Raw genomic sequence first — 26,345 nt, forward strand, 5'->3', positions numbered from 1 at the left:
AACCGGTTGATTTTTTTTGCCAGACAGCTGGCAGAAATTTCGTCCGATTTTCGCCAGATTCGTCTGGCGTTACGCAAAACTTGGCTAGAATAAGTGTGCCAAGTGTGTCTGAACTGCACGACAAACGTCCGCCTGCACCAGACACTCAAATTTACCAGATTATTTTCCGAGTGGGCGGTACATTGTTTGTGGTTAACCCTAGAGACCGTAAATAAGGAGACTAGTCTAAGTTTTCTAAATCGATCTGGCGTATGTTTTGAGCTTGGCAACACTGATAAGTTTTGATGGGCGTAAAGGCAAATCTGGAGTTTTTTTAAAGGTCCAATAAACCAAATTTTCAGTTTTTGCTTTTTGGGTGTTTTTGAATAGCCCTGACTCAAGGCGGTTTCAAAAACACCCAAAAAGCAAAAACTGGAAATTTGGTTTATTGGACCTTTAAAAAAAAAACTCCAGAAATGCTCGTTTGGATACGTCAAACTCGTGACTGTTTGGGTAGGGACCCTAAATAGGGAGACTGGTCGAAGTGAATTTGACGTACCCAAACAGACACGAGTTTGACGTATCCAAACCATCCAAACGAGCATTTCTGGAGTTTTTTTTAACGTTAGTTAATTAACGCAATAATTTTTTTTTAACTCAATCCGAATTCTGAAACGAAATCTAATTAGGTTCCGTGTTCGAACCGGTTGTTGCGTTTGAAACGGAATTTTTATACGATTCTAATTAGATTCCGGTTCAGAATTCGGATTGATTTGACTGGGTTTTGCCCAGCAAAACTTGGCAGTTGACAAGCTCAAAACATACGTTGCCAGATCGATAGACAAATCCAGCGAAAGCTCAACGCTGCTTTTTGATGGTGAGAGATTTGACAGCTCCCATACTAAATGTCTCGATTATCATACTTTTTGTTAATTTTCTTTTAAAATAAAATACTTAACATATGAAAACTATATATTTTTAGTGCCCAAAATTCCTGCTGAATCGAATGGTGTACTTATCTCGATTGCTAATTTTTCGAACAGTTTTTATTTTTATAATATTCTAGACACATTTTGTGCACCTAATTAATCAATACTTTTATCATAAATAATCATTTTATTGCTTAAAAATTGAGTTTTCCTGAGCTCCCATATTCAAATACATGGAAGCTGTCATTTCTAACACCATTGGCCACCTAGCGGCCATTTCAAACTGGATTCGTCTATTTAGCAATGTTCGACCAGTCTCCCTATTTAGGATCTCTAGTAAACCCTAGTTCAATCACTAACCTCCCACAAACGTGCACTTCTCAAAACATGACAGATCAATGTTTATGCTCTCTTTTGCGAGTTTGTGTTCTACTCTCTCACCACAACGAGAGCGAGATTTTTGTTTACTCAGTCGCTCGTCAGTTTATCTTCTGCCGTCGGTTGAGTATGAGGCATTCGCTATGTCTCGCTTGTCCTAGTGCTAATGCGATTTCAAAGACAAGAATAATTCCAGTTATTGCCATCTTTGCACACACATAAAAGTACTGTTGTACATGAATATACGTACAAGTGTCGCGTTAAAGATAGAAGCAAAACATGTTTCAATCTTACAAGTTTTTGCGATGATCTGTAATTCTGCTAGAAATTTGTTGATGTAGCTTAGTTTTATTTTAGAATGATAAACAGCATCGAAAATCAATTTTTGTTACCTTGCAAAAAACAATTGAGAAACGCATTTTTTCAATTTTAAACCAAATAAACTGAGCTTTTGATTAATAAAAATCAAGGGAAACTAGACAAAACAACGAAAAAGTGATGTGGACCGACAAAAAGTAAGCCCCTTGTCCGAAAAAAAGTGTTGATTGCTCGTTGGCCTCTCTAAGCAGATTTAGTGCTGGTAAGTGCATGCGTCCTCAATGCGCTATTTACAGTGTATTCGACCTGTTTTCCTGTTGTGATTCAGACTTTGCAAAATAATATAAAATTTATTGTGGTAGCCTTGTTATAATACAATCGTGGTGCTAAGGTACCTTTTCAAAATTGACGATCTCATTTTTAAATAGTTACTAAAACTTGTTTCGGACGTCCAGAAAGTTATGCAATCATATTCATCATAAACTGCTGTTCTTTGATAAATTTTGACAGTTTTTGCTAAAGTTCTTGAATAATTAATGATTTTTACTCGAAAAAAATGGAATCTTGGTAGGTACTATAGTGTAAATCATGTTTAGAATAAATAAATCTCAGAGATGTTACTATAATTTACAGGATAATTTTGTTTAAATGTTGTATTAATTTCTATTTTAAATTTGCAAGATACAGTACTTAATTGTTGTTCTAATATACCTGTCTTGTTAACTTTTGCAGCGAATGGCGAGAAATCTCTGACGACGGCCCACAACAAATAAGTACACAATTGGCAAACGCTGTAATTGGGTTTCGCTTCAACGCATCGTCTGTCCATAGCACCCCGAGCCCCAGCAGTCATGGACAAGCAGAACGAAGTGCTTCTGAACACGTTCGTGATATCCAAGAAAAAATATCGAGTGTTCTACAATGCCGGCGTGTTGGTGTGGGAAGCTGAGAACTCCAAGAAGGGTGGTAAGCGTGTGTGTGATCAAGTGGCTAGATATCTACTGGCTCCGCTAGAAGGAAAAACCAGTTCCGCGTATGAGGATCGCTTTTGCAGGCAATTGGCGCCGCTCGGTTAAGGGGTGGCTCACGAGTGTGTTTGTGTATTCTGTTTTGATGAACCTAACTAGAATAAATTAGTAACGCGAATTGGTTCTAACAAACATAACAAAACATTGATTCTCAAGAGACTAGTCAACAAGTTGGCTTATGATCAAAAAGCTATAGAGTGTGAATGTAAATTGAGGACTTAATACCATTAGAGCTGTTTCCTGATAACTGTGAAAACCCACGCCGACTTCTGCGACTCCGACTCCGGCTTATCGAGACTCTGGCCGACTCCACGCCCCTTTTGAACTGACGACCTTTGGATTATGAGACCAACAGCCGACCAGCGACTCCACTGGCCTTAAATGTACCATTTTGTCTGAGACGACACCTGGACCTAACAAAACACCTTTCGTTGGTGTAATTAATACTTTTGTTCCTAACTGTGTTTTTCCTTCAATGTCAACTTCTGTTTATCATTTGCCTATAATTTGGTGATATTTTTTTTTATTTATCTGCAAAGGAAACCCGCGACTCATAGGTTGTTTTGAAAATTTACTCTAGATCAAAGCTTGTTATCTTTTTTTTTAATTGTTGAAGGACTAACACACAAAATTTTAGACAAATGTGAATAGATGTTTGCCATTAAACTACAATTTGTATTGCATCTCGGTTTTAAACATTCAATTATCTGGAGTGAAATTTTTCCAAGGCTTTCGGATAATCGAGTATGGAACCCTTAATCTGTTCAGATTTTTAAGCAAAGATGGCGTTACGAATGGTGCACACCCGAAATGTCAAAGTGTGGCTGTCATGCTATGGAACGGAACACCTTTTTGTAATGTTGGTACCAACTCGCGATTTTGACATTTCGGACGTGCACCATTCGTAACGCCATCTTCGCTTAAAACTCTGGATAGCATTTTATATGAAAAGTTCTACGGTTCTCTTAAAAAAAAACGCATTTTTGCCGAAAGAACGAAGTCGCTAGAACTTTTTCTTAAAGTTAGATCGAACTTACGCTTTATTTGGTGAAACAAAAATTCGGTTTGTTGCATTTGAGAGCTTTGGATTTCTTCTTTATAATTATGCAAAAATCTCAAGGGGATTTTTGGATAACTCAAATAAAAATTGTTTAAAAAAACATAAATTTGACAAAAATAAACAAGAAAGTTATAGAATAAAAAACACTTTTTCAAAGGGTAAACCTAGCACTTTTCATATAAAATGCTGTAGTGTGTGACGAACTGTCAAGTTTTCACGGGATTCACATTTACTGTCAAACCAAATGTTGGGTAGTAAGTGTGAGCTCTGTGTAAGGATGGTGTCCCTTTCGTTTGACAACAGTTGGTGTCAATCCATCGGGGCTGTAGTGTACAAATGATACATTTTCTGTTAGGCCCTTAGAACTATTTACATCAAATCCAAAACAACGTACCGCCTCCGGAACAAGTTAAAATGTGTACCGGAAAGGGCGTGGATGCCTGGCACGAACACACATAGTGTCCCAGAGTGTTGCTCGTACTGACTCATAGCAAGGGTGAGATGTATGTAGGTGTAAGGGCAGTGTGTGTTCTTTGGGAACCTAATGCATAAGATGGCCCATTCTTACACTGAAAATTGCGAATATTCAAGGAAAGGCGTCATTTATTTCGAAAAATATTTGCAACGTCCAAAGCAATTTATAACAAAAACTTGCATAATCTAAAGATTGTAAAACAAGCATTTGTTGTGTTGTTGGTCCTTCACAAACACGTCGTACTGCATTCAAATTTAAACTTTGCTTATCAGTTTGCTATTCTCGGACACGATGAAGCGATTATCGCATCGATAACAAAATGCTGTTTGATTTGTGAACCCTGTTTTATTGATGTTACAGAGAAAACAACCGTTCCGATCGGAGATATCATATCTGCGACCCTGTCGACGACAGCAAGCGGACGATCCTCCAGCAAAGCAAATGCCCACAATATCGCGACCACCTACGGAACGACCTCCAGCACGCATGCACCGATGAACGAGACAATGGACTACGATCGCATCCCGGTGCTGCCAACTTCTTCGTCGACTACAACGAACGCCACTATCAATACCATGACCACCACTACTACGAACCTGAGCAATAGAGGTGTGTGAAGAGATCATCGCAATTGAACTTGATACTAATTTGTACCTATATGTTTGCAGTGAATTCATACGATATCCTGAACAGTGAGTACGAAGATGACAATTACGGCGTAAGCAGTGCAACCAATGCAAACTACTTGATCATACATTATGCTCGGCTCGTGTCCCCGCGGACAAGCAAGTGGAGGGTCCAGCAGCTATCGCTCTACAACGGCGAACAGCGCATTGTCAAGTTCTGGCACAGCCGGTTATCAGACGATATTAGAGGTACGTAGTATGACCTTATCACACCAATATGCATTGCGATTTATCGACCTTTTTGTGGTTTTTCCAGAGCAAGCCAGACCGAAGAATTTACTGCTGTTCCTTAATCCGTACGGCGGCAAGCAGAACGCGTTCGCGTTGTTTGAGAAATACGCCAAACCGTTGTTTCACCTGGCGCACGTTGATATCAATCTGATAATCACTCAGCGGGCGCAGCAAATTTACGACATCATGACATCGCAAACGATTAAACTGAGCAATTACGACGGGGTCGTGTGCTGCGGCGGAGATGGAACCTTTGCGGAACTTTTCAACGGATTAGTTTACCGGACGATGATAGATCTAGGTTTATGGAGTTTGACCAAAACAGAATAGACCATTCATTGCGACCTTTCTCGTTTCACAGGTATGGACATCAACTGTCCGCCGTATCTTCCCAAGCCGAGCCTACCGATCGGGATTATCCCGGCCGGAAGCACCGACACCGTTGCGTATTGCCTGAACGGAACTACCGACATCAAGACCTCCATCATTCACATCATTTTGGGACAATCGAGTGGCCTGGACATCTCGAGCGTTTATCGCAACGGAAGCGGTGAAAACGATGGCAGACAACCGCAATTGCTCAAACTGTACGCCAGCGTAATGTCCTACGGTTTCCTGGGCGATGTAACGATGGACAGCGAGAACTATCGCTGGATGGGACCGAAGCGATACGATTATTCTGGTTGGTTCAAGACAAACTGTTTAGATAACCCTCAAACTAACCAAATTTTATTATATCTTCAGGCGTCAAAAAGTTCCTCCGGAACCGAGGTTACAACGTGGATGTAAAGGTGCAAATCGAAAAGGAGGAAATTGACGGAGGCCGCAGGGACAAGAACAATCCGCACGACGGAGTTCGGTGTTTGGAGAATTGTCAGCGTTGCCAACTGGCCGCTACAAAGGACCATAGCAACGCAACCGACTGTGATACTGTGGAGGAAGTTAGCGTTAGGGGAAAGTTCCTTATGGTGAATGGTGCTAACATTTCGTGCGCGTGCCACCGTAGTCCACAAGGGTTCAATCCGAACTGCCACCTAGGTGACGGGTATCTGGATTTGATCTTTGTGCGCCACACGTCTCTCTTCAACAACATCCGGCTGCTGTTGGCAATGTCGTCCAAGACGAAGGAAATTGTAAGTACATGAACAAGAATGACGAAAGTTTCAAACGAGGAATTTAAGGAGATCCTAAACCTTAAACCGACTTTTGTACTGCATACTGTTTCGTTATTTTACGATGTCATGGTACTCGCGTTCGTACATCGTTCTTCAGCGGGCTGATTTCCCTAGTTTCGAGGAGATGCTGGCGTATGTCCGCACTGCAAAACTGGCATTGTGGAATTTTAGGAAATGAATAGCAGACAGTTTGGCAAGGAAAGGTTCAGAGATTGATTTTATAGGCTCGGAGTCATGCTTTGGTGTTCCGGACTGTTCTATGAAACTGGAGCTTACACGTTGGAAATTATCAAATGTACAGTTTATTTGGAATACTACTGATATTTCCAGACAGGCCTAGGATTGATACCTAAGAGCATGCAATGGCACTGATCTTGTTGCGTGCTCTTCGGTTGACATCCAAGTAAGGAACATCCTGGAAGGAGCGTAACTAACTACATCCGTAGTTCTGTTAGATCATCCGAATTATCTTGATCAGAACAGTATAGCTCTAATTCCTTGCGTGTGTCCTATTTTCTTACCTCCACGTTGGCTTGGTTTTCATGATGACCTAGCTGGTGGCCTGTGGAAACGGATCGTAAATCTTTGACCACCGCGGGTCAGAGTCAGACGGCTACAAGGAAGGGGCGCGACAATGTGGGAAAGGGAAGTAATTTGTGATTGTAGACGGTATTGTTTACGCTGTCCGCTTTGTAAGCGGATGATTCTTGGTTCGATTCCCATCTGCTGCAACCTTCCATCGGATGAGGAAGTAAAATGTCGGTCCCGGCCTTGGTTGTTAGGCCGTTAAGTCATTCCAGGTGTAGGAGTCGTTTCCATGCCATAAGTACAAACAACACACCAAACCAAGCCTACTCCGGTGGAATCGCTGGCGGCGGTTGGACTCGCAATGTGAAGGTCGTCAGTTCAAACACTGGGGTGGAAGGTTTCTTGGAGTAAAAAGAGGTTTGGGTGCTCTCCCCATTCAAGCCTTCGGACTCCTAGGTTCGAGCAGAAACTTGCAATAGAGACCACAAAAGACCCGGGGGTCGTTAATGTGGATGGTTTGATTTTTTTTGAGTCAGCTGCTGTGGATGTACCTGAAACATCGCACAACGGGGTTTCTCTTCTCTTCATTATCAGCTGCCACATATCTCCTATTTTTATTTGGCTCTACTGATTCCCACTTCTTAACTGATTCTTCTATTTAATATCCATCATTTGATTTTACTAACTTTTGATTCTCTTGTCTCTCAAAGCTTTTCCACTCTTTTTTACCAATTGATACTGCTGTAACAAACTTTGCTTTTTCCTTCCCTAATGTACTAGTAATATCAAGTCTATTTATCATTTGCCTAAGCTTTTTTTTATCTCTATTTATTAGCTATTGTCTAATTTTACATCTACTAATATCCAGCTTCTCATTTTTATTTTTTTAATACAATCATCATTCTCTTACTATTGATTCTGGATTTTTTTTAAAATATATTCTCTTTTACTGTCTATTGTTTTCAATCTTCACCCTTTTTCAAACAAGTGAGGTTCGAGCCTTTACTCAATTTGTGGAATGGTTAAAGGATTAACACAAATATTACTATTGTACTTTTGGTATAAAATAACATGCTTAGGACCAAAAATTGTAACAAAATACCGCGACAAAAGAAATAGCAACATATAAACACGACTCAACACTAGGAAAGATTTCAGGAGATAACAATACACAACTAGTTTTTTAATTCAAACTAAAAATAACAGTTTTTGCTTAAATGAAAGTTGACAGGAACACTATGAATGGTTAGGCGCTTATACATACATCAAACCCTACGCAATGTACCACCCCTGGCCGTGTTAAATGCGTAACCGGAAAAGAAGGTGTGCTTGTCTGGCACGAACACTCAAAGCGTGTTCTAGCGTGTTGCTCGTACTGACTCAGAGCAAGGGTGAGATATAGGTGTAAGGGCAGTGCGTGTTCGTCGGGAACCTAGTGCATAAGATCGGTCAAGGCCCGTTCTTACACTGAAAATTACGAATTGCGAATACTACTGATATTTCCAGACAAGCAAAAAGTGTTATCTTCCTGAATGAGAAATCAATTCGGCAATTACTGAAAAAAAACGTTACTTAATCCACCTTTAGGTGGTTGGTGCCGTCCTCTCATTTATAGAGTGATTCCAACCCACCTAAAGTGTCCACATGGTTTATGGATCTCCCCTAACGTGATCGCCGTACCTACCCTGTTAACTCAATCCGAATTCTGAAACGGAATCTAATTAGAATCGTATACAAATTCCGTTTCAAACGCAACAACCGGTTCCGTGTTCGAATCGGTTGCGTTTGAAACGGAATTTGTATACGATTCTAATTAGATTTCGTTTCAGAATTCGGATTGATTTGACTGGGTAAGAGGTCCTAATAAAAATAACAGACTACCTACAGACTTTTTGTCAAGATTATACAGACACCGCCTTTGAGGAAAATGGCATCCCTCTACACGGCTTTTTCGTGGCGATCAGACCCGACCAGTTGAGGTTATGTGAATTCAGACCATTTTTTAAACTGCTTGTAATTTAAGATAGGTAAGTCAGATCTTGAAAATTTTTACTCCACCTAAAAGGTCTTCTCATATGCTTTCTAAAAATACATAACATGTGACGGTTTCATGAAAAAACCACCCTTTTTACCATAATTTTAATTTAATATGAAACAGTTTTTTTAACATAACTTTTTAAATACATGATAAAACTGCATGAATTTAAATAGCTACTTAGGGGACGTTAAGACGGATCGATTAAAACCATTCCGGCCAAAATCGGTTGAGCCTGTGACGAGATATAACAGTGACATTGATTTGGTACACATGTCTACATACAGCCAAACACACAGACATTTGCTCAGCTGGTGATTCTGAGTCGATATGTACAAATGAAGGTAGGTCTAGGAGGTCTAACTAAAAAGTTCGTTTTTCGAGTGATTTTATAGCCTTTCCTCAGTAAAGTGAGGAAGGCAAAAACAATAAAAATAAAAATAATTTAAGGGTGATCACCGGCTTATTGACCGGCCACTACCGTTGTAAGTATCATCTGTTTAATATAGGGAAAAGGTTCTATTTGTCGATTTTACCAAATGGAAACAGAAACATCAGAGCACTTGCTATGCAATTGTGGTGGTCACTTTATTCCAGAATACCGTCGAAAACCCATTTTTCGCAAAATCCAAAATTGTAGCCTTATAGGTGGTAAACCTTGTGCAAAATTCCTGTAATTTTTGTCGAAATTTGGTAAATTTCCAAAACAACCGAAAATCAGTTTTCTTTTTACAGATTTTGGTAAAGTTGCATTTTTATTACCGATTTATCAGTAATACGCAACGAACTAATCAACATTTTGATAAACTTTGAATTTACCGATGAAATCGGTTACTTTTGGAGATTTTTTACCGATTTCGATAAAAAAAAAAAAAAAACTAAGTGTCATCGATCACAGAAAGATCACAGAACCCGTTTGACAGCTCAATGTGGTGGACGCGTTTTTCCTCTTGTGAAAGATTCCTCCGATGACGTTTTTCTTCCCGTTGTCGGAACGCGGAAGCGGAAGAAGACAAGTGACGACGGAACCGACGTCGGAAATGGCAACGGGAACAGCTCCTCAGCAACGAGTTTAGCCCGTTGGTGGAGAACAACAACAACAACAACAATGGTAACCCAGCCGGGAAAGGAAGCGTCCCACCGGTTCTAGTGGCCACGAAACCACCTGATGGTAAAGAATATGAGCTTCGGCAAGCTGAGGAGTGTAATGTTGTCGTGCACAACCAAGGCAAGCTACATGCTGACTCCGTTTGGGAACAAAGTGGTGTTCTATACCCACGAGCAGCGATGGAATAATCATCATCAAAAGAAATTCTCTGGACGTTCATCAAGAGAAAAATCCGAAAGGAGCATAGCTCTCCTCTCGCGCACGAAAGATCGGTAAAAGAATCTAAAAAATCATCATCTTGACTATTCGGCGGATCATCTTTTTCAATACTACACTTGCAAGTGTAACGTCACACGTCGAAAAATGACATGTCACATTTTGTAGATGGGCAATGTGTAAACAAAGTGAAATAAATATTATTAAGAAGTGCTGACAAGGAAATTCACAAAAAATCATCAACAGATTGATTTTCTTGGAGAACTTCGGGAGCGATTTTCTTTTGCGTGATTTGCCTCCTCTCTCTTTCGCGGGTGAAGAAAGTTCGCAAGCGAAATTGATTTTTTTTGTGATTATTCCATCCCTGCCCACGAGAAACGAAGCGGGCGGCGCAGGAACTGCTTGCTGCTGGGTCATGGAACCAGGAACTGTCACCTCAAGGGGAGGTGCAAAAACTGTGGGGGTCCCCACAAGACGGACGAGTGTAAAGTCCAGGAAGCCTAACCGAAGTGGTGTGCCAACTGCTCTGGAGCCCACGAAGCCACGGACCGCAGCTGCCCCAAGCGTGCGGACTTCATCCGGAGGCGCCAGCAGGCGTCGAAACTGAAACCGCCGGCAAGGAAAGCGGAGAAGCAGTCCCTGACGGAAAACCGTAGGATCGCCCTCGACCCGCAGGAAGCAGTGGCTCCCGAGACGGTGGAGCCACGAAGGAGGAAGCTGGGGAGGTGCTCTACAGTTCGGCAGAGCTGTAGGGCATTTTCTCCGAGTACATCGCTAGGTTCAGGTCCACTAGCGTGCCGAGATCATCAAGGAAAGTGGGGCAACAATATGAGCGAATTTAAAAATTTCGTCGTTTATGGCCACCCCCTGACCAATTTTAAAACAATTTTCTGAGGATGGTGGGGCCACTGCCCCATGTTGCCTAACCCTGTGCACGCTAGTGTTCAAGACCTGCAAGACCCGCGTCAGCTACATGATCTGGAGTGTAGGGAGTTTATTATTTTTATTATTACTATATATTAGTTGTTGACCGATCCTCAGTCCTAACCTGGACACAGCACCTAAAAGGACCTAATAAAAATAAGTTAAGAATAAACAAAAATCGAAAGTTCACGTATCATGATTGCAATTTCGTCGTGACGTGCCGCACGTCGATTTTGGGACATGAAGAGTTAAGGAGGCCACTTTGCACAGCTTTCAATGCCTCATCTTTTGACCTTCACAGATTCCTAAAATATAACTCAGGACTCCTGCAACCAAATTCAACCCAGACTTCGGGAAGACTGTATATTTTCTTTTAAAATTTGCGGCGTTTAGTTTTCATCAGTAAAACATGCAATGCATATAGAAACTAGACGGAACACTGACCTTTTTATTGCTGATCAATTTTCCTAAGTTGATTGACCCGTTAGCAATAAAGATAAAGGGCGATTATAAGTAGGACCGTTCCATGCCCAAAATGTAAACCCTACACGACACCCAAAAGCCCACACCTCATCAGCATTCGCGGCTGCTCGCCGCAAAACCAGTTGGATGACACGTTTTTTTTTCAATCTCTTCCTCCTTTCTCGTTTCTTTTTTTTCATTTTCGCTTCCTCTTTTCGCGCGTTTGCCCCGATGACGATCGCCACCGGCCAGAGCGATCTACCGTTCGTGGAGATTTACCGAACAAAGCAGTTTACGTTCAACAGCCATGGTCAAGGTCACGTAAATGGCGTAAATGTCGTGAATGACGAGGACCAGACGGCGTCGTCGGCGGCGACTACGGCGACTAATTCACCTAAAGTGAATGGGGCCGAGACGCCGAAGCAGGTGGCACACGATAAGAAGCTGTTTTCCAGGTGGAATTGCGACGGAGAAATTTTGCTCGATACCAATGTAACGGTCATGTAAGTACATGCTGAGCGAAGCAGAGCGAAGGAATAGAGTATTGATATTTGATTTTGTTCTTCCAGATGCAATTGCCAATTGATCAACGTGTTTCGCCGGGGGGTCAGCTGCCGTGATAGTACTTGTAAGGACAATGAAGCAAACGTTTTAAACTGTTGTGGATTGTGTAAATAGTAGAATGTTAGGATCATTTATCTGTTTTGTTATGAGTTGTCTTGTTCTACGTTGAGATTAGTAACATCAGAAAAACAAAATTAAGGAAATTATACAGCACATACTTTTACTAGCTTTAAAAAAGGAGTTCAACCTGTGATTACTATGAGCTGGCAATAACATTTCCTAGTAGATAAAGCTCTTCAAAAAAGTTTACGTACATGCAATGTACTTTAACGTAGTTCTGTCAGCACAGATATTAGTATTAAAAACAGAAAATGAAAAACACAAGTATTGCATGGAAAAATTTAGTTACATTCCATAAACATTTATAGCTACTGCGGGTATTTAAGTCAAATGGTCTCGGAATGGGTGAATAGCATTTTGTAATATGACGTCTACCAGGATAGAGCTGTTTTAAATTGTGTAAAGGCAAAGATTGAGGTTTTGGTACTTCTATTTAGATATGTTTGGGACGGGCAACGAACTATTAAACATTACAAAAAAAAATCGTTTAATGTAGTTTGCGTTTCATTTCAAACAGAATTTATACAAAAAGCTATTATAATGGTTCAAAACATAATTCACAAGTGTGTTATTTTTACTTATCACAATCCTTCTCCGTATTTTCAACATGAATCGCAAATCGAAAATTTATGAAGAATATGTAAAGTTTCCGTATTGTACCCAATAACAAAACATTGTTGACAAAGCCTTCGAAAATTACAATTCCACCAATTTATAAATTCAGGTTTCGAACCGATATCCGTTTCAAAGTTCAGATCCAAACCGGTTGCCTAATTTTTTTTATTTTCTTGCTTATAAGTTATTTGCTACCATAAAATAAGAGCTTACTCATCCTCGAAAGATGAGGTGATGTCTCGGATGTTCCATTGAGGAAGATTAGGGCAAATGTCCCTGTAATAGTCTAATAACACTTTTTCGATAACTGTGCACGCACAGTTTATTATTTATTTAATAAAGTCATTCGAATTTCAGTGAAATTTTGATGTGCAACATCAAATCAAATCATATTATTCGCTCTACAGCATTGCCTTGGCGTTCTCGATTGCGAGATTCCTACTCGAAACTAGGTGTCCGAAGGCTTGATTGTTGAGGCATTTGCAAACCTCTTTTTACACCTAAGCTTCCATCCACCCCGGGATTCGAACTGAAGACCTTTGGATTGTGAGTCCAACTGTCTACTAGCGACTCCACTGAGGCAGGACCCAGGGAGACGACTCCTACACCTGGATTGAGCTAACGACCTAACCCCTCTAGGTTAGACCGGGGCCAACATTTATTTCCCCATTCGACGGAAGGCGTGGTTAGACAAATCTCGTCTCGAAAAATGCCACCGGGACCGTCTGGGATCGAACCCAAGTCGACTGGGTGAGAGGCAACCACGCTTACCCCTACACCACGGTTCCCGGATAATGATGTACAACACCAGTTGACGTCAAAACCTCGGTTGGGGCGCACGTCTTTACACTTTCGCGCTGCGAGTTGTTTTTTCGCTAATAGTTGCAACCACTCTCCGCGCTAGGCAAATATTGCCTACTGGCCCGCATCATGAACGAGATGCGTGGCTACCGTAAAAACACGGTGGTGATCGATTTTGGACCGGTCCCAAAACCAACAATAACACAAATCCGCAAGTTCGCCTTCGAGCAGCTCAAACTAGACATCACACAAATTCGCAACCTCCAGCTCAGCATGACCAAGTCATTTGTTTACATCGAGATGAGTCCAGAAATCAGCGCAGAGGAACTGGTGGCAGAGTTCGACATGAAGCTCACAATGACGTCGGAAGATGGAGTACAAACTCCGATCCCGTTGCACACTGCAGATGGAGCTACCGAAATTAAGATCCACGATCTTCCCCCCTACATGCCCACCCAGATTATCGCGCAACACCTAGCAGAGTTCGGCGAGATTCTGTCCATCACAGATGAGCTGTGGAAGGAACACTTCCCGGGTGTACCGACAGGTACGCGGATTGTTCGGATGAGGATCCGGAAACCTATTCCATCCTATGTCAACATCGGGGAAGAAGTGGGGTACGTTCGTTACCGAAATCAGCGACCCACCTGCAGACACTGTTCCCGCTATCTCCACGTTGGACAGAAATGTTCTGACGTTAAGAAGGCTATTACGGGTAGCGTTAACAGCCGCTTGACACTGGCCGACATCGTGTCGGGTGTAAACCCGAGCACCGAAGAAAAACAAAACACCGAAACCCTACCAGCACCACCTCCATTGATGCCACGACCCTCTTCCCGATCGAGACGCTGAACGAGGAACAACTCCTTGCCGATGAGGAGGCTCCGGCGATCCCTGAAGTCGTTCCGGAACAAGAAATCAAAGGAGACTCGACTTTTCCAGAACTAGATTTCGCTGAAGATGAAAACTACGAGATTTCAAGTGATGAGGATACAAAAATGCAGACGGATGAAGCCGAGTCGGAAGCCGATTCAGCTGAAGATACAACTGCAGGGAAGAAACGCCCCGCACGTCCCAAGCCACAGAGGAAGTCCAAACGGCTGTCCGGATCCAAGTCCAAATCTGGCTCCTCCAAGTAACTTTGTTTTCAACTTGATTTGCATCACCACGTTATCTACATCAAACTACTCATCGTCATCACAAACTCGCCACTCTTCAGCAACCATTTACTTCGCGCAACACATAGTTCTTAAAGGTAAAAGCTCCGGTATATGTCCTGCCGAAGCGTCCACAGATACTGCCATCCCATTCAAAGCTCCCAAACTGCTCACAGATTTTCCGAACAAGGCGCTCCTGGAGTCGCTTACTGCCGCACGTCTGGCTCGTCGTCGTTGAAGAAAGAATACCATCACGCCGCTTCACCTGTTCTCATAGGTAAGAAGCTCAAGTCCAGGTATATGTCCTGCCGAAGCACCAGATACTGCCCGCCCCTCAAAAGTTCTCAAACTGCTCACAGATTATTCGAACATGGCGCTCTTGGAGTCGCTCCCCATCGCGCGTCTGGCTCGTCGTCGTTGAAGAAAGAATACCATCACGCCGCTTCTCCTGTTTCTATAGGTAAGAAGCTCAGGTCCAGGTATATGTCCTGCCGAAGCACCAGATACTGCCCGCCGTTCAAAAGTCCTCAAACTGCTCACAGATTGCCTGGCCGCTCTGCATCTATCATCCGCATCTATGGCTCGACGTCGAGCACACAAACTGCTCGCAGATTTTCCTGCCGAGCTGAACTTGGAATCCGCAACCGAAACACACCCTGCCCGGCGATGAGGACAACATATCAACAAGCAGCTTCACCTAGTTCCACAGGTAAGAAGCACAGATATATGTCCTGCCGAAGCACCTCCGGATACTGCCTTTTCTGCAAAAGAATCTCAATTACTCACAGATCGCAGAACACATCGTGGTGTGCAGAAAATTTGCACGGAACTTACCTGCCGGGACGTGCACCGCCTCGCCAACGGCTGGTGATAATTGAAACACGGAAGTTCAAACTCGCATCAACACACGGTCCAAGAAAAAAACAGGTGAAAGCAGCGCTTTTGGAAGTGGTATGTAAACACAAAAACCATGACAGCAGCGCAAGAACAGCTGTTTTGTCAAACTATTTGACAGAACCAGAGACCTGGAACGGACATCAAAACGTAAAGGGTCACACAAAAACGTGCGACACTAGCGGCATCTGTTGGGCAATAGCAGCACTACGCGGGCATTTTCCTAAAGGGTCTAAGTGGATTTAAAAAGTTATAATTTCGTATCTATCAACATAAACAACATCACGAGCCAAACTAAGCTGGATGCGCTGACCAGTTTCATGCGCGCCCACGAAATAGACGTTTTCTTCCTTCAAGAAGTTGAAAACGATACTATAAATATCCCCGGCTACACCATGCTGTACAATATAGACAATCGAAGAAGGGGCGTTGCAATTGGATTGAAATCTACAGTTGAGCATGTAACGGTTGAGAAATCACTGGACGGACGATTAATCGTCGTACGCTTGAGAAATGGGACAACGCTGTGTAACATCTACGCGCCTACTGGTTCGCAAAACCGCCAGTCACGTGAAAATTTCTTCAACTGCACCTGTGCTCACTACTTGCGCAATCTTTCTGGTCCGCTAATTTTGGGAGGAGACTTTAACTCGATCGTGAACGACCGTGATGCTACAGGTGCCACCCCTAAGAGTGAAATGACTTCACGATTGATGACTTCGCTTGACCTGATCGATGTGTGGAGGAGTTACATCGGAATCAAACAAACTACACTTTCGTTCGAGGAGGTTCTGGTTCAAGACTGGATCGTTTTCTTGTGTCGAAGTCAACAAGAGAGCATCTAAGGACAATCCAACATGCTGTTACTTGCTTTAGTGATCACAAAGCTGTGATAGTGCGCATGGTGATGCCAGTTGCGGGTACAAATATTGGTCGAGGAGTTTGGAGATTGAACGCAGCAACTATGGACGATGAGGACACAATGGCTGAGCTGCAACGGAAATGGGACTATCTAGTAAGGCAGCGACGAAACTTCACATCCTGGCTAATCTGGTGGATAGAATTTGCTAAACCAAAGCTGGCTGCCTTCTTCAGATGGCGGTCATCGATCCAAAATAGGGTGTATCGAGACTCAATGGAGCTCTTGCATGGGGAATTAGCTCGACGCTATGAACTTTACATCGACGACGCTTCGCAGCTTACTCGCATCAATCACATCAAAAGCCTGATGCTGAGAATGCAGAGGGAAAGATCCAACAAATCACGCCTGCTATATGATACCTACCTACAAGGAGAACCGACAAGCACGTTTCACCTGGCCGAAAAAAGCCAAAATCGAAAGTCAACATACATTCACCAGCTAGAGATTGACGGAAGAATCATCCAAGGACCGGAAGTCGTACAACATGCAGTGGACTACTTTGAAAACCTGTTCTCAAACAACATTGTGGACTTTCATTCACCTGACTTTGTGCCAACCTGCAGAATCCCTCCAAACAATGAACGCAACGAAGCAATCTTTGAACCTGTGAGCGAAGAAGAAATTATCAAGTACATCAAGCAAAGCTGTTCGAGGAAGTCACCTGGCGAAGACGGTCTACCCAAAGAATTTTACACGAAAGCGTGGGACATCATCAAGCAGGAATTCACGATGATAATGAATGAAGCTCTTCAAGCACCAGACACTACTTCCAAATTTATGAATGGAATAGTTGTGCTGGTGAAAAAGAAGGGTACCGGAAAGGACATGAAGGCGTACAGGCCGATTACGCTGTTAAACTTTGATTACAAAGTCTTAACTAGAATAATCAAACAACGAATCACGCCTCTTGTCGAAACAGTTCTTTCACGTCACCAGAAGTGCTCCAACGGGAAGCATAACATCTTCGAAGCAACGACAAAGATCCTGGACAAAATCTCTGCACTGAAATTCCGTGGCCAGTCTTCCATGCTTGTCTCTTTTGACATGGACCATGCGTTCGATCGGGTCAACCACAGCTTCCTCTTCAGGGTGATGGAGCAGATGGACTTTAATCCTCGCTTGATCAACTTCTTACAAAAATTACTAGGAACTCGTTCTCTAGAATTCTGGTAAACGGAAATCTATCACGTCCGTTTCAAATACTACGGTCCGTAAGGCAAGGCGACCCTCTCAGCATGCTGCTCTTCGTCCTATACATGCAACCATTGGTCGACAAAATTGTTTCAGAGAGGGACTCGCTGGCGACGCGCTGAACGTTTACGCAGACGATCTAAGCATATTTGTACCAGACGGAAGACGACTCACGCAGTTAGTAAACGTGATCAAAGCTTATGAACCAGTTTCTGGTGCAGTTCTCAACCTTGCGAAGACAGTGGCGCTGAAAATTGGAAATGTAGACACAAATGGTATTCCGCCTTGGCTGAATTTCGAGGACTCCTGCAAGATCTTGGGGCTTATCTTCACGGATACCGTGAAGAAATCCATGGAGCTTACCTGGCAAAACATTTTGAAGCAGTTGAAATGGCGACTGTGGATGTGCAAGTCTCGAGTTCTAAATCTGATCCAGAAAGTCATCCACATCAACACCTTTGTGTCTTCCAAACTGTGGTACGCAGCTTCAACACTTCCGCTTCCTAAAAAATTTGAGACGCAGATTCTGAAAGAATTTCGGAACTTCCTGTGGATTGGTGGGAAACAACACATCCGGCTGGAGACTTTATCTCTTCCCAAATCTCGTGGTGGTCTGAATCTTCACTCACCTGGCCTCAAATCAACTGCGCTGATCACAAACAGGATGCTGAAAAATGAAAGTAAACTAGACCTCTTCAGGGACATGCGATACAACACACCTTTCTTTCAGATACCAGCCGCTTACCCACAAATCAAAACAACTGTTCTGGAAATATCAACACTGTCACCACGTGCAATTCAGCAGCCCAGCTCGTTCGTCATCTTCCAAGAGCTCCTGGAGGGTGAATGTGATCCTGCCATCCTAGAAACCCAGCGAGAATGGAGACGTATCTTCAAACAACTAGGAGATCAAAAACTGGACTCTACACTTCGATCCAATTGGTATTGCGCAGTACATGGGAAAATCCAACACAACGAGCTACTGCATCGGCAAAACAGACGATCTAGTCCGAACTGTGACCATTGTCCGCGGACAGTGGACACACTAGAGCATAGGCTATTCGAGTGTCGCATAGTTTCCCCAGTATGGAGTTATGCGAAAACAAAACTGAATGCTATTAGTCCTAACCTTAGACATAAACGGAATGAGTATTTTCTGTATCCATCATTTAGTCGATTGTCACGAGAGCATTCAATTCAAACAAAACTCATTGTTGCCAAATATTTATATTTTGTTTGTAATAATTCTATAGATAACATTAGTGTAGAAAACTTCAAATTTGAACTTTAAAATTTTAAGCGAATAAACAAGGACTATTATAAAAAAAAAAAACACCGCAAAAAAGTTTTGTTTTCAATTTTGTTTCCTCTAATCATACATATTTTGAAAAAAAGGACCAATACGCTCCTTCCAAGAAAAGGGGTCAAGAAATGAAATTACGAACAGCAAAACAAAAGAGACAGAACGATTTTTGGTGCTTTTCTTCACCCTCTTTGGCTTGGTTTCGCTGCTGCTGCTGCCGCCCTCGAGTTGAGCCTGCGCAGAAATTTTGTTGGTCGATGAAATTATATGCGCATGCAGAAAAAAACAATGCATGTTTGAATCAACAAAACGTTTTGTTGATTTGAAAAACATAAACATCAAAGCACCTTTTTCATAGCAACAAAGGTGATTTGTGAAAGTTTAGTTCAACGCAGAATTTGGTAGATCATATTCAACAATTTGTTTGTTGAATAAAACCTCGTACAGGCTGAAGCATAGCATAGCATAGCATAACGGGTCTGCACCACGCTGTAGGCGGATTGTGGTCAATTCAATATTCTTAGACAATTTGATTGCTACCCGGTACAACCAAGAATATCTAAGAACGTAAATTTCCACATAGTGCTCCAAGGCTACGCCCATACAGTCCCGTGGGGATTTGTGAGGGGATGTTTTTGTTGTTCACTAGTGGCAAAAGTGCAGGAACCCATGCGACTTTTAAAAGTGAACGGAATATTTTGGGAGGTTTGGAATCCCCATTAGGGAAATTTCATCGGGCCGATGAAAATGGTTGAATGCGTAATGTATTAAGGGGTTACGGCAAAAATTTCAGAGGTTGGTTCTGTTTTAAGGGAATTAAAATATATATTTTCAACTATTATCAGAATAAATTTGAAGATTTTGTTGTATAATTGCCGAGATATAGCTATTTGAAGTTAGCAGTTTCAAAAAACGGGTGCCACGATATCTCCACACTGCTTTGACCAAATCGGCTCAAATTTTTGGTAAAGCCTCGTTAAACCGGTCTTATGTGCATGACGAAGCCCGATTTTCAAAAAGTTCATTTGAAAAAAAGAAAAAAAAATATTTCTGTGTTTTTCATATAAAAAATTGTCAGTTTTTGATTTTTGTATTTTTTTAAAAGGCAACATTTCAAAATCGGGCTTCGTCATGCACACGGAATATGTCTTGTAAGTCTTCACCTCAAATTTGAGCCAATTTGGTCCATCCCATCTCGAGATATCGTGGCACCCGTAAATCAACTCGGCGTTTAGAGAAAAACGCTCACAAAGTTTGACAGTTCGCTTTGCGCATGGCAAAATTTTGAGCGTAAATCGTCTCTTACTCAGTTTAATCATGGAATATCTTCATGAAACTTTCAGGAGTGATTGAAAATCACATTTTAAGTGGATTGAATAAATTTTCTGAAACATGAAATTTTGTGATTTTCTACATGTATGTAACCCCTAAATGATTTGAATGATTGTAAGTGTAAATGTGAGTCAATAGTGTATTATCTAATAAGCATATAGTTTTGTAATAATGATGAATAATAAATATAATATAGTAAATAGAATAAATATAATAAATATGATAAATATAATAAATACAATCAAGATGATTCCAGGAAGCTGTGAAAAAAAAGTAATTTAAAATATAAATGCTCCAGATGGTTCCCATGCTGTTTTATAAAACCTCGTACAGGCTGAACCTGTACAAATAGGGCTGAACGTACAAATTACGTGAAATTTTCAAATAATGTGTTTCTTTTTTTGAGCTTATTTCTTTCAATCTGCGGACGTAGCCTAAATCCAATTCGGTATTTGTGCCGACTATGGACTCCACGAGACTCCGATCCGTAAATCAATCCGGCGAAGTTGTTATATAAGTCGGATCCGGAGATCCGGAAGATCTGGAAAGTGTGAAAGTTCCGAGTCGGAATTGGAAAAAAGACAGCCCATGTCCCGGGGGTTGCTCGAGCAGTAAAGTAAGTTACAGAAAGAGCCACTTTTTCGTTTGCTGTGATATTATAGAAAAAAGGTAACAAAGTTTAAATTTTACGTTTATTATTACTGTAAAATATCACTTAAAATTTACAAATAATTAGTATATGTGTTCAATCAATTTGCGTTTGTTTTTTTATAATGCATACGATTACCATTTATTATTTTCGTCAAAGATTTTTGTTTCTTAAAAGTTGAAATTATGATTGAACAATGCATACGTTTACTTTCATAGATTGTATTATATTTAAACGAATGTTGGAGTAAACATACAAGATTTATTTAATTATATTTTCTCATATGAAGAAAATTAGGTTTTTTTCAATGTTGATGGAAAAAAAAATTAACGCAAACAACATAAGCAGCTGCTCACACTGTCGCGATGACCGGCCAGCGAATCCGTTATTTTGCTTTAAAAAAAAATCTTCAATTACCGCCACATCCGTCATTATCGCATCATTTCTTGGCCAGTTCATTGGACAGCCAGTCTAAGCCTTCGTACAGGCCGTGGCCCTGGGTTGCACAGGTCGCCTGGATGTACCACTGGAAAAGGGAGGAATAGAAAGACGATTCGAACTTGGGCTAGCTGGCGAATTTTAAACATTAAAAAACACAAAGTTTTTCACCTATGAATGAAGTTACTGATAAAAAATATGGTTGCACAAAAAATCATTGAAATATTTTAAACCTAAATAACAGACCTTAAAGAGCGGAACTGTTTGCGGTCTATTCAAAGTAGGATTGCTTGTGCTTGTTTTATTCCGAAAATGACAGGTAACAGGATTTTTCTTGAAACACAGCTAAATTTTAAAAGTTGACCAAATTGATTGATCACTTGACTATTTAATGATTGGCAAATTGAAAGGGATATAAAAAAGCTTGAAGAATTTTCCGGATTGGTAAGATAATTAAGACACACCATTGGAGCTTGACCTGTTGGTGCCAAATAAATCGATGGAAATATTTTGTGTTTGGCAGAAGCATGCAAACAATTAGCAAAATTGCACTGGTTTTATTGATCTGAATGGAACTTCAAAATAATTCGATAGTAAAATACTAATTTCGTATTAAACATGAAAAACAGCAAGTTTTTTTTTAAACAAACATGCCTCTATTAAATTCCAACTTACCTGTCTATTTCTGAGCTGGTTTAGATGAAGTTTGTCGGTCAGCTCGGCGGCGGTCATCGCGTTCGGCAGATCCTGTTTGTTCGCAAACACCAGCAGAACCGCGTCTCGCAGCTCGTCCTCCTGGAGCATACTCTGCAGCTCTTTCTCAGCTTCGACGATTCGCTCCCGATCATTGGAATCTACGACAAAGATCAGACCCTGCGTATTCTGGAAGTAGTGACGCCACAGCGGACGGATTTTGTCCTGGCCACCGACATCCCAAACCGTAAAGCAGATGTTCTTGTACTCGACCGTTTCTACGTTGAATCCGATGGTGGGAATGGTCGTGACAATTTCACCCAGCTTCAGCTTGTACAGGATTGTTGTTTTACCGGCGGCATCCAAACCAACTGCAAGTGGAAAGAATTGAGGAAACGAATCAAATAATGGCCCCAGGGAGCGGACAGTAAACGGAAACAGAATCCGCTTCCTTTATTCAATTAATTACGGTCAAGTTAGAAAAAGAATAATAATGAAAAGATGGCATGTGACGTCATCTTGGAGCTGATAGTAGAACTTGAATTTTCTCGAAAACTAGTGCACCCCCGTTTGAAAACCTATGTTCCACTCGAAGCAGGAACATTCCGGATACGTACCCATCAGTATTCTCATCTGCTTCTTGCCGAAAAGCCTGGTTAAAACGCTGGAAATTGTAAGTCCCATTCTTGCAGACGTCCACTTGCTTACGAATCAGCCTAAACCGCGAGATGTGACAACTAATCAGAAACCTCCCCGTCAAACACGCACACAGTCGCACGGAGGAAGGGAGAGACAGCGTAAAAATTGTGTACACTCAAAAGTGTAGTTGTTCATGATGTGGGTAAAAATCGAGTACACGGACAGAAAGAATTAATCAAAATCATGTTTGATTTTACTCAAACTCGGATATCGCGATCCGAAAATTATCTGGCGATTGTCCTTTGACTGTACACTCAAAGTATTGTCGCTCTGGTACTAAATCGAAACGAGCGATTTCCACTCGCCGCACTTTTTCTCTCCGCCTTTTTCTGTCAAGCTTAATTTGGTATTATAGATCAGTGTGTAAGCCAAGTCTGTTATGATTCCTCCATCTTGTTCTGACTGATGAAAAGGATTGCCGGCGGTTTTAGGCTAATTTGATAAAAACCAAAATGAAATGTGTACTATTTTTTACTTGCATTAATGGCAAACATCATCATCCAAAATCTCCGACGGCAACACGCAAGCACTGATACTTTTTAGTTAGACAGAAAATGCGGAGAGAAAAAGTGCGGCGAGAGTGGAAATCGTTCGTTTCGGTTTGGTGCCAGCCCGCATAGTCATGAACTATATAACTACTTTATGACAAATAGTTACTCAACTATTTATCAAATGGTCTCTACTATTCATTAAATTGTAACCCAACTATATATGTACACACCAATTTCTCATTACTGAATTCAGTTAAATTTACTGAAATCTGCACTACTGAAATTTTCAGTAAATGAAAACTTGCTGAAATTTCAGCAAAATTTGACAGCTCCATATAAATTTTAACTGAAGATCAGCGAAAAACTAACTGAAAATTTCAGTAGTGTAGTTTTCAGTAAATATTAACTGAAAACGAACATCAGAATTTGCTGTGTACGATATATCAAACCATTAATTCCATTCCCAAAATAGTTTTGGTCGATTTTACTATATGAGAAATTAGTTGTTAGGCAGAAAACTATATGAGGTTTTCATACATATGTAAATATTTTTATAAACTTGGATTTCACGTCAAATAGTCATTGCCCAAAAAATTGACTATTCCCTATATAGTTTCTGAAAAACTACTTTACCGACACTACTTTGCCGACACTTTAAAAAGACCGCAAAAATGAACCCTACAATTGTTGTGATAACTACTTCGGATATAATCAAATTTGATTTTTAAGTTCTATCGATAGTTGGTGAATGTTTACCGCCATTATTTCAATTTCAATTCGGTTTTATTGGTGAATAATCAAGATACAATGAGTTATTTTGAAGTGCATAACAGAGTTTTGGAGTTCCTTACAGCTGTGTGTTGCATCATAATCCATCTAGGAACAATTATTTCTTTAACTAAGGCACTAGCAAGAGTAAGAAAAAACTATAAAAAAAAACTTACAGAAATTGCAAAGGAAAGGGGATAGAGGAAAAGAAAGCTTAATACTAGATCACAGAAAATTTATCCTTTGTAGATGTGTTTGATCATCAGTTCCCCAAGGGCCAGGAATTGTTCTGCCTTGTTCCGGCAGCTCCGAAACCGAGTCATCATCTCCCCCGCGAGAGCAAAGAACTCCGGCAGGGTGAAGAGATCTTCCCCGGTGACTTCTTGCTGGGCCGTACTGCCGCTACCGGCAGCGACCACGCTGGCGAACGAACGCCCCCAACCAGGAGGGAACGCTGAGTTTTCCGCTGGAACCGTACGCTGTCCAGCTGCAGGAACGGCTGCGCTCGTACTTCGCTGAGGAGGGTGGGACGCTTTCTTTTTTCTCTTTTCCTGCTCCTCGAGGTAGACCTTGCGCGCGACGCATCCGCGGTAATTGCCGGTATGGTTGCCGTCACAGTTCGCGCACTTTACGCGCGCCTTGGTTTGTTCTGCCTTGTCCCCAAGTCCGCCTTTCGTGGCAGTGCGCACGCCTCCGAGAGGTGTGACTCACCGCACTTCACGCAGCGGGGCCGGAGGTTGCAGTTCCGCGAGCCGTGGCCGAATTTCTGGCAACGGTGGCATTGCGCTACGTCCGTCGGGTTCTTGGTGTAAAACCGCCAGTTTACCCAAAAACCGTCCAACGTTTTAGTCCGCCGCAGGTCTTGGATCTTGACGGTGCCGCGGTCGAAGTACAACAGGTACAGTGTGTGTGTACCTGTTACCGTTGTCTTGCGCGAGAGCACTTTAATCTCCCGCGGTTTTATTCCGGCGTCCGAAAGGTGACCCTTCAGGTCGGAGATCGGACGGTCTTGATAACCCTGTAAGACGACCTTAACAGGGGCTTCTCGGGTTGAATGTAGAAGTTGAAGTTGCTACGCTTCAATTCTTCAAACACCAGGTCGAAATTCTTTTGGTCAGAGTGATCACTTGCACTGCCGACTTACCGATTTTCAGACAATATCCGAGGCCTTCCAGCAACTCGTCAACATCGTCCGCTAACGTGTCCAAAACAAAAATTGAGGTGGTCTTCGTTCCACTGGAGAGTTGTTCTTTTTGACGTCGGCACTTTTTCCGTGCACGACCATCATCGTCGTCGTCGTCGTCGGTAGTGCTGCTACCGTCAGAGTTGTTATTTTCTTCGTCGTCGCTCAGCATCTGGAACTCGTTCCTGATGGGGATGTTGGCGGATGTTGATGTGCCACTGGTCGTGGCACCGGAAGTACCGGAACGGGTTCGCACTGGTGATCTTGGGACATATCCAGGATGTAGTAACTTTTGTCGATGCCTTCAGCGCTGACGCTCCCTGCGCGATGGCGGCCGACACGGCGTTGTTTTGTTTACCTTTTTGCACACGGCCGGTAGACGAACTTCGCGGGTTTTTCGAGGCCGCACTCGAACTGCCACGGCCACGGCCGGCCTTTGGCATGCTGGAGAAGCAAACTCGCGGGTAACCACAATCAATTACGGCGAAAAAAATCGAAAAAACGATGAAGCACTGAGCACTAGCTGCATGCTCTCGTGCGTACACGGAGGGAGCTGATTACCGCCATTATATGTGATGTTATTTACGTTGCTGCTTAACTGCTGCCGCCTTATCCGATTGATCTATATCTGTTAGTGGTTTTTCAGTGGTTTTGGTGACATGTTGTGTTAGAAGGGAGCAAGCTCGGGGCAAGTATTTTCGATAAGTCCAAGTAGTCCAAACAATTGACTCATTTTATAGTGAACAGTAATAGTCCACCATGTAGTACATATTTTTGGTGTATGGTAAGAACAGCATGCCAATTTCATGAGCCCTCGTAACATTTTTCTTCTTTTGGGAGTTTTCTGATAATCTGAGGAGAAGTGGGGTGTTGAAGGTTCTCTATCATCCAGAGGAATCGACTGTGATCAATTTACTTGATAAAAGTTGAATTTTTTGTACCAATCGTTAAACATATAGTTGGATTATATAACAAACTGTAATTGTACTCCAT

At 41.9% G+C, this 26,345-nt stretch overlaps 2 protein-coding genes across 3 annotated transcripts; one reads left to right on the forward strand and one right to left on the reverse strand.

Moving 5' to 3' along the window:
• Positions 1–1,389: 1,389 nt before the first annotated feature.
• Positions 1,390–12,699, forward strand: LOC6034795 (ceramide kinase). Of its 2 annotated transcripts, none has more exons than XM_001845016.2 (9): positions 1,390–1,866; positions 2,337–2,570; positions 4,528–4,776; positions 4,836–5,042; positions 5,110–5,385; positions 5,446–5,766; positions 5,829–6,217; positions 11,785–12,035; positions 12,102–12,699. In XM_001845016.2, exons 2-9 carry the CDS (start codon positions 2,456–2,458, stop codon positions 12,208–12,210), a joined length of 1,917 nt encoding a protein of 638 aa, XP_001845068.2. In that variant the 5' UTR covers positions 1,390–1,866; positions 2,337–2,455; the 3' UTR covers positions 12,211–12,699. The 2 variants fall into 2 exon arrangements, with proteins under 2 accessions (XP_001845068.2, XP_038114637.1); XM_038258709.1 differs by lacking the exon at positions 1,390–1,866 and adding an exon at positions 2,027–2,171.
• Positions 12,700–21,289: 8,590 nt separating this feature from the next.
• On the reverse strand, positions 21,290–22,988 carry LOC6034794 (ADP-ribosylation factor 2). Its single transcript, XM_001845015.2, has 3 exons — positions 22,829–22,988; positions 22,194–22,582; positions 21,290–21,606 (listed from the first exon to the last, which is right to left on the reverse strand). The coding sequence occupies exons 1-3, from the start codon at positions 22,893–22,895 to the stop codon at positions 21,520–21,522; spliced, it is 543 nt and encodes a 180-aa protein (XP_001845067.1). The 5' UTR covers positions 22,896–22,988; the 3' UTR covers positions 21,290–21,519.
• Positions 22,989–26,345: the final 3,357 nt, after the last annotated feature.

This window comes from Culex quinquefasciatus, chromosome 1 (genome assembly GCF_015732765.1).
Source record: "Culex quinquefasciatus strain JHB chromosome 1, VPISU_Cqui_1.0_pri_paternal, whole genome shotgun sequence".
Taxonomy (NCBI): Eukaryota; Metazoa; Arthropoda; class Insecta; order Diptera; family Culicidae; genus Culex; species Culex quinquefasciatus.

Bases quoted from the DNA above. Each gene is read 5' to 3' on its own strand.
- LOC6034795 (XM_001845016.2), top strand. From the start codon at position 2,456: ATGGACAAGCAGAACGAAGTGCTTCTGAACACGTTCGTGATATCCAAG. The intron at 5,043-5,109 runs GTACGTAGTATG...TGGTTTTTCCAG, and splicing joins GTTATCAGACGATATTAGAG to AGCAAGCCAGACCGAAGAAT. The intron at 5,767-5,828 runs GTTGGTTCAAGA...TTATATCTTCAG, and splicing joins GAAGCGATACGATTATTCTG to GCGTCAAAAAGTTCCTCCGG.
- LOC6034794 (XM_001845015.2), bottom strand. From the start codon at position 22,895: ATGGGACTTACAATTTCCAGCGTTTTAACCAGGCTTTTCGGCAAGAAG. The intron at 22,583-22,828 runs GTACGTATCCGG...TTCCACTTGCAG, and splicing joins GCAGATGAGAATACTGATGG to TTGGTTTGGATGCCGCCGGT. The intron at 21,607-22,193 runs GTAAGTTGGAAT...TCCCTTTTCCAG, and splicing joins ACCAGCTCAGAAATAGACAG to TGGTACATCCAGGCGACCTG.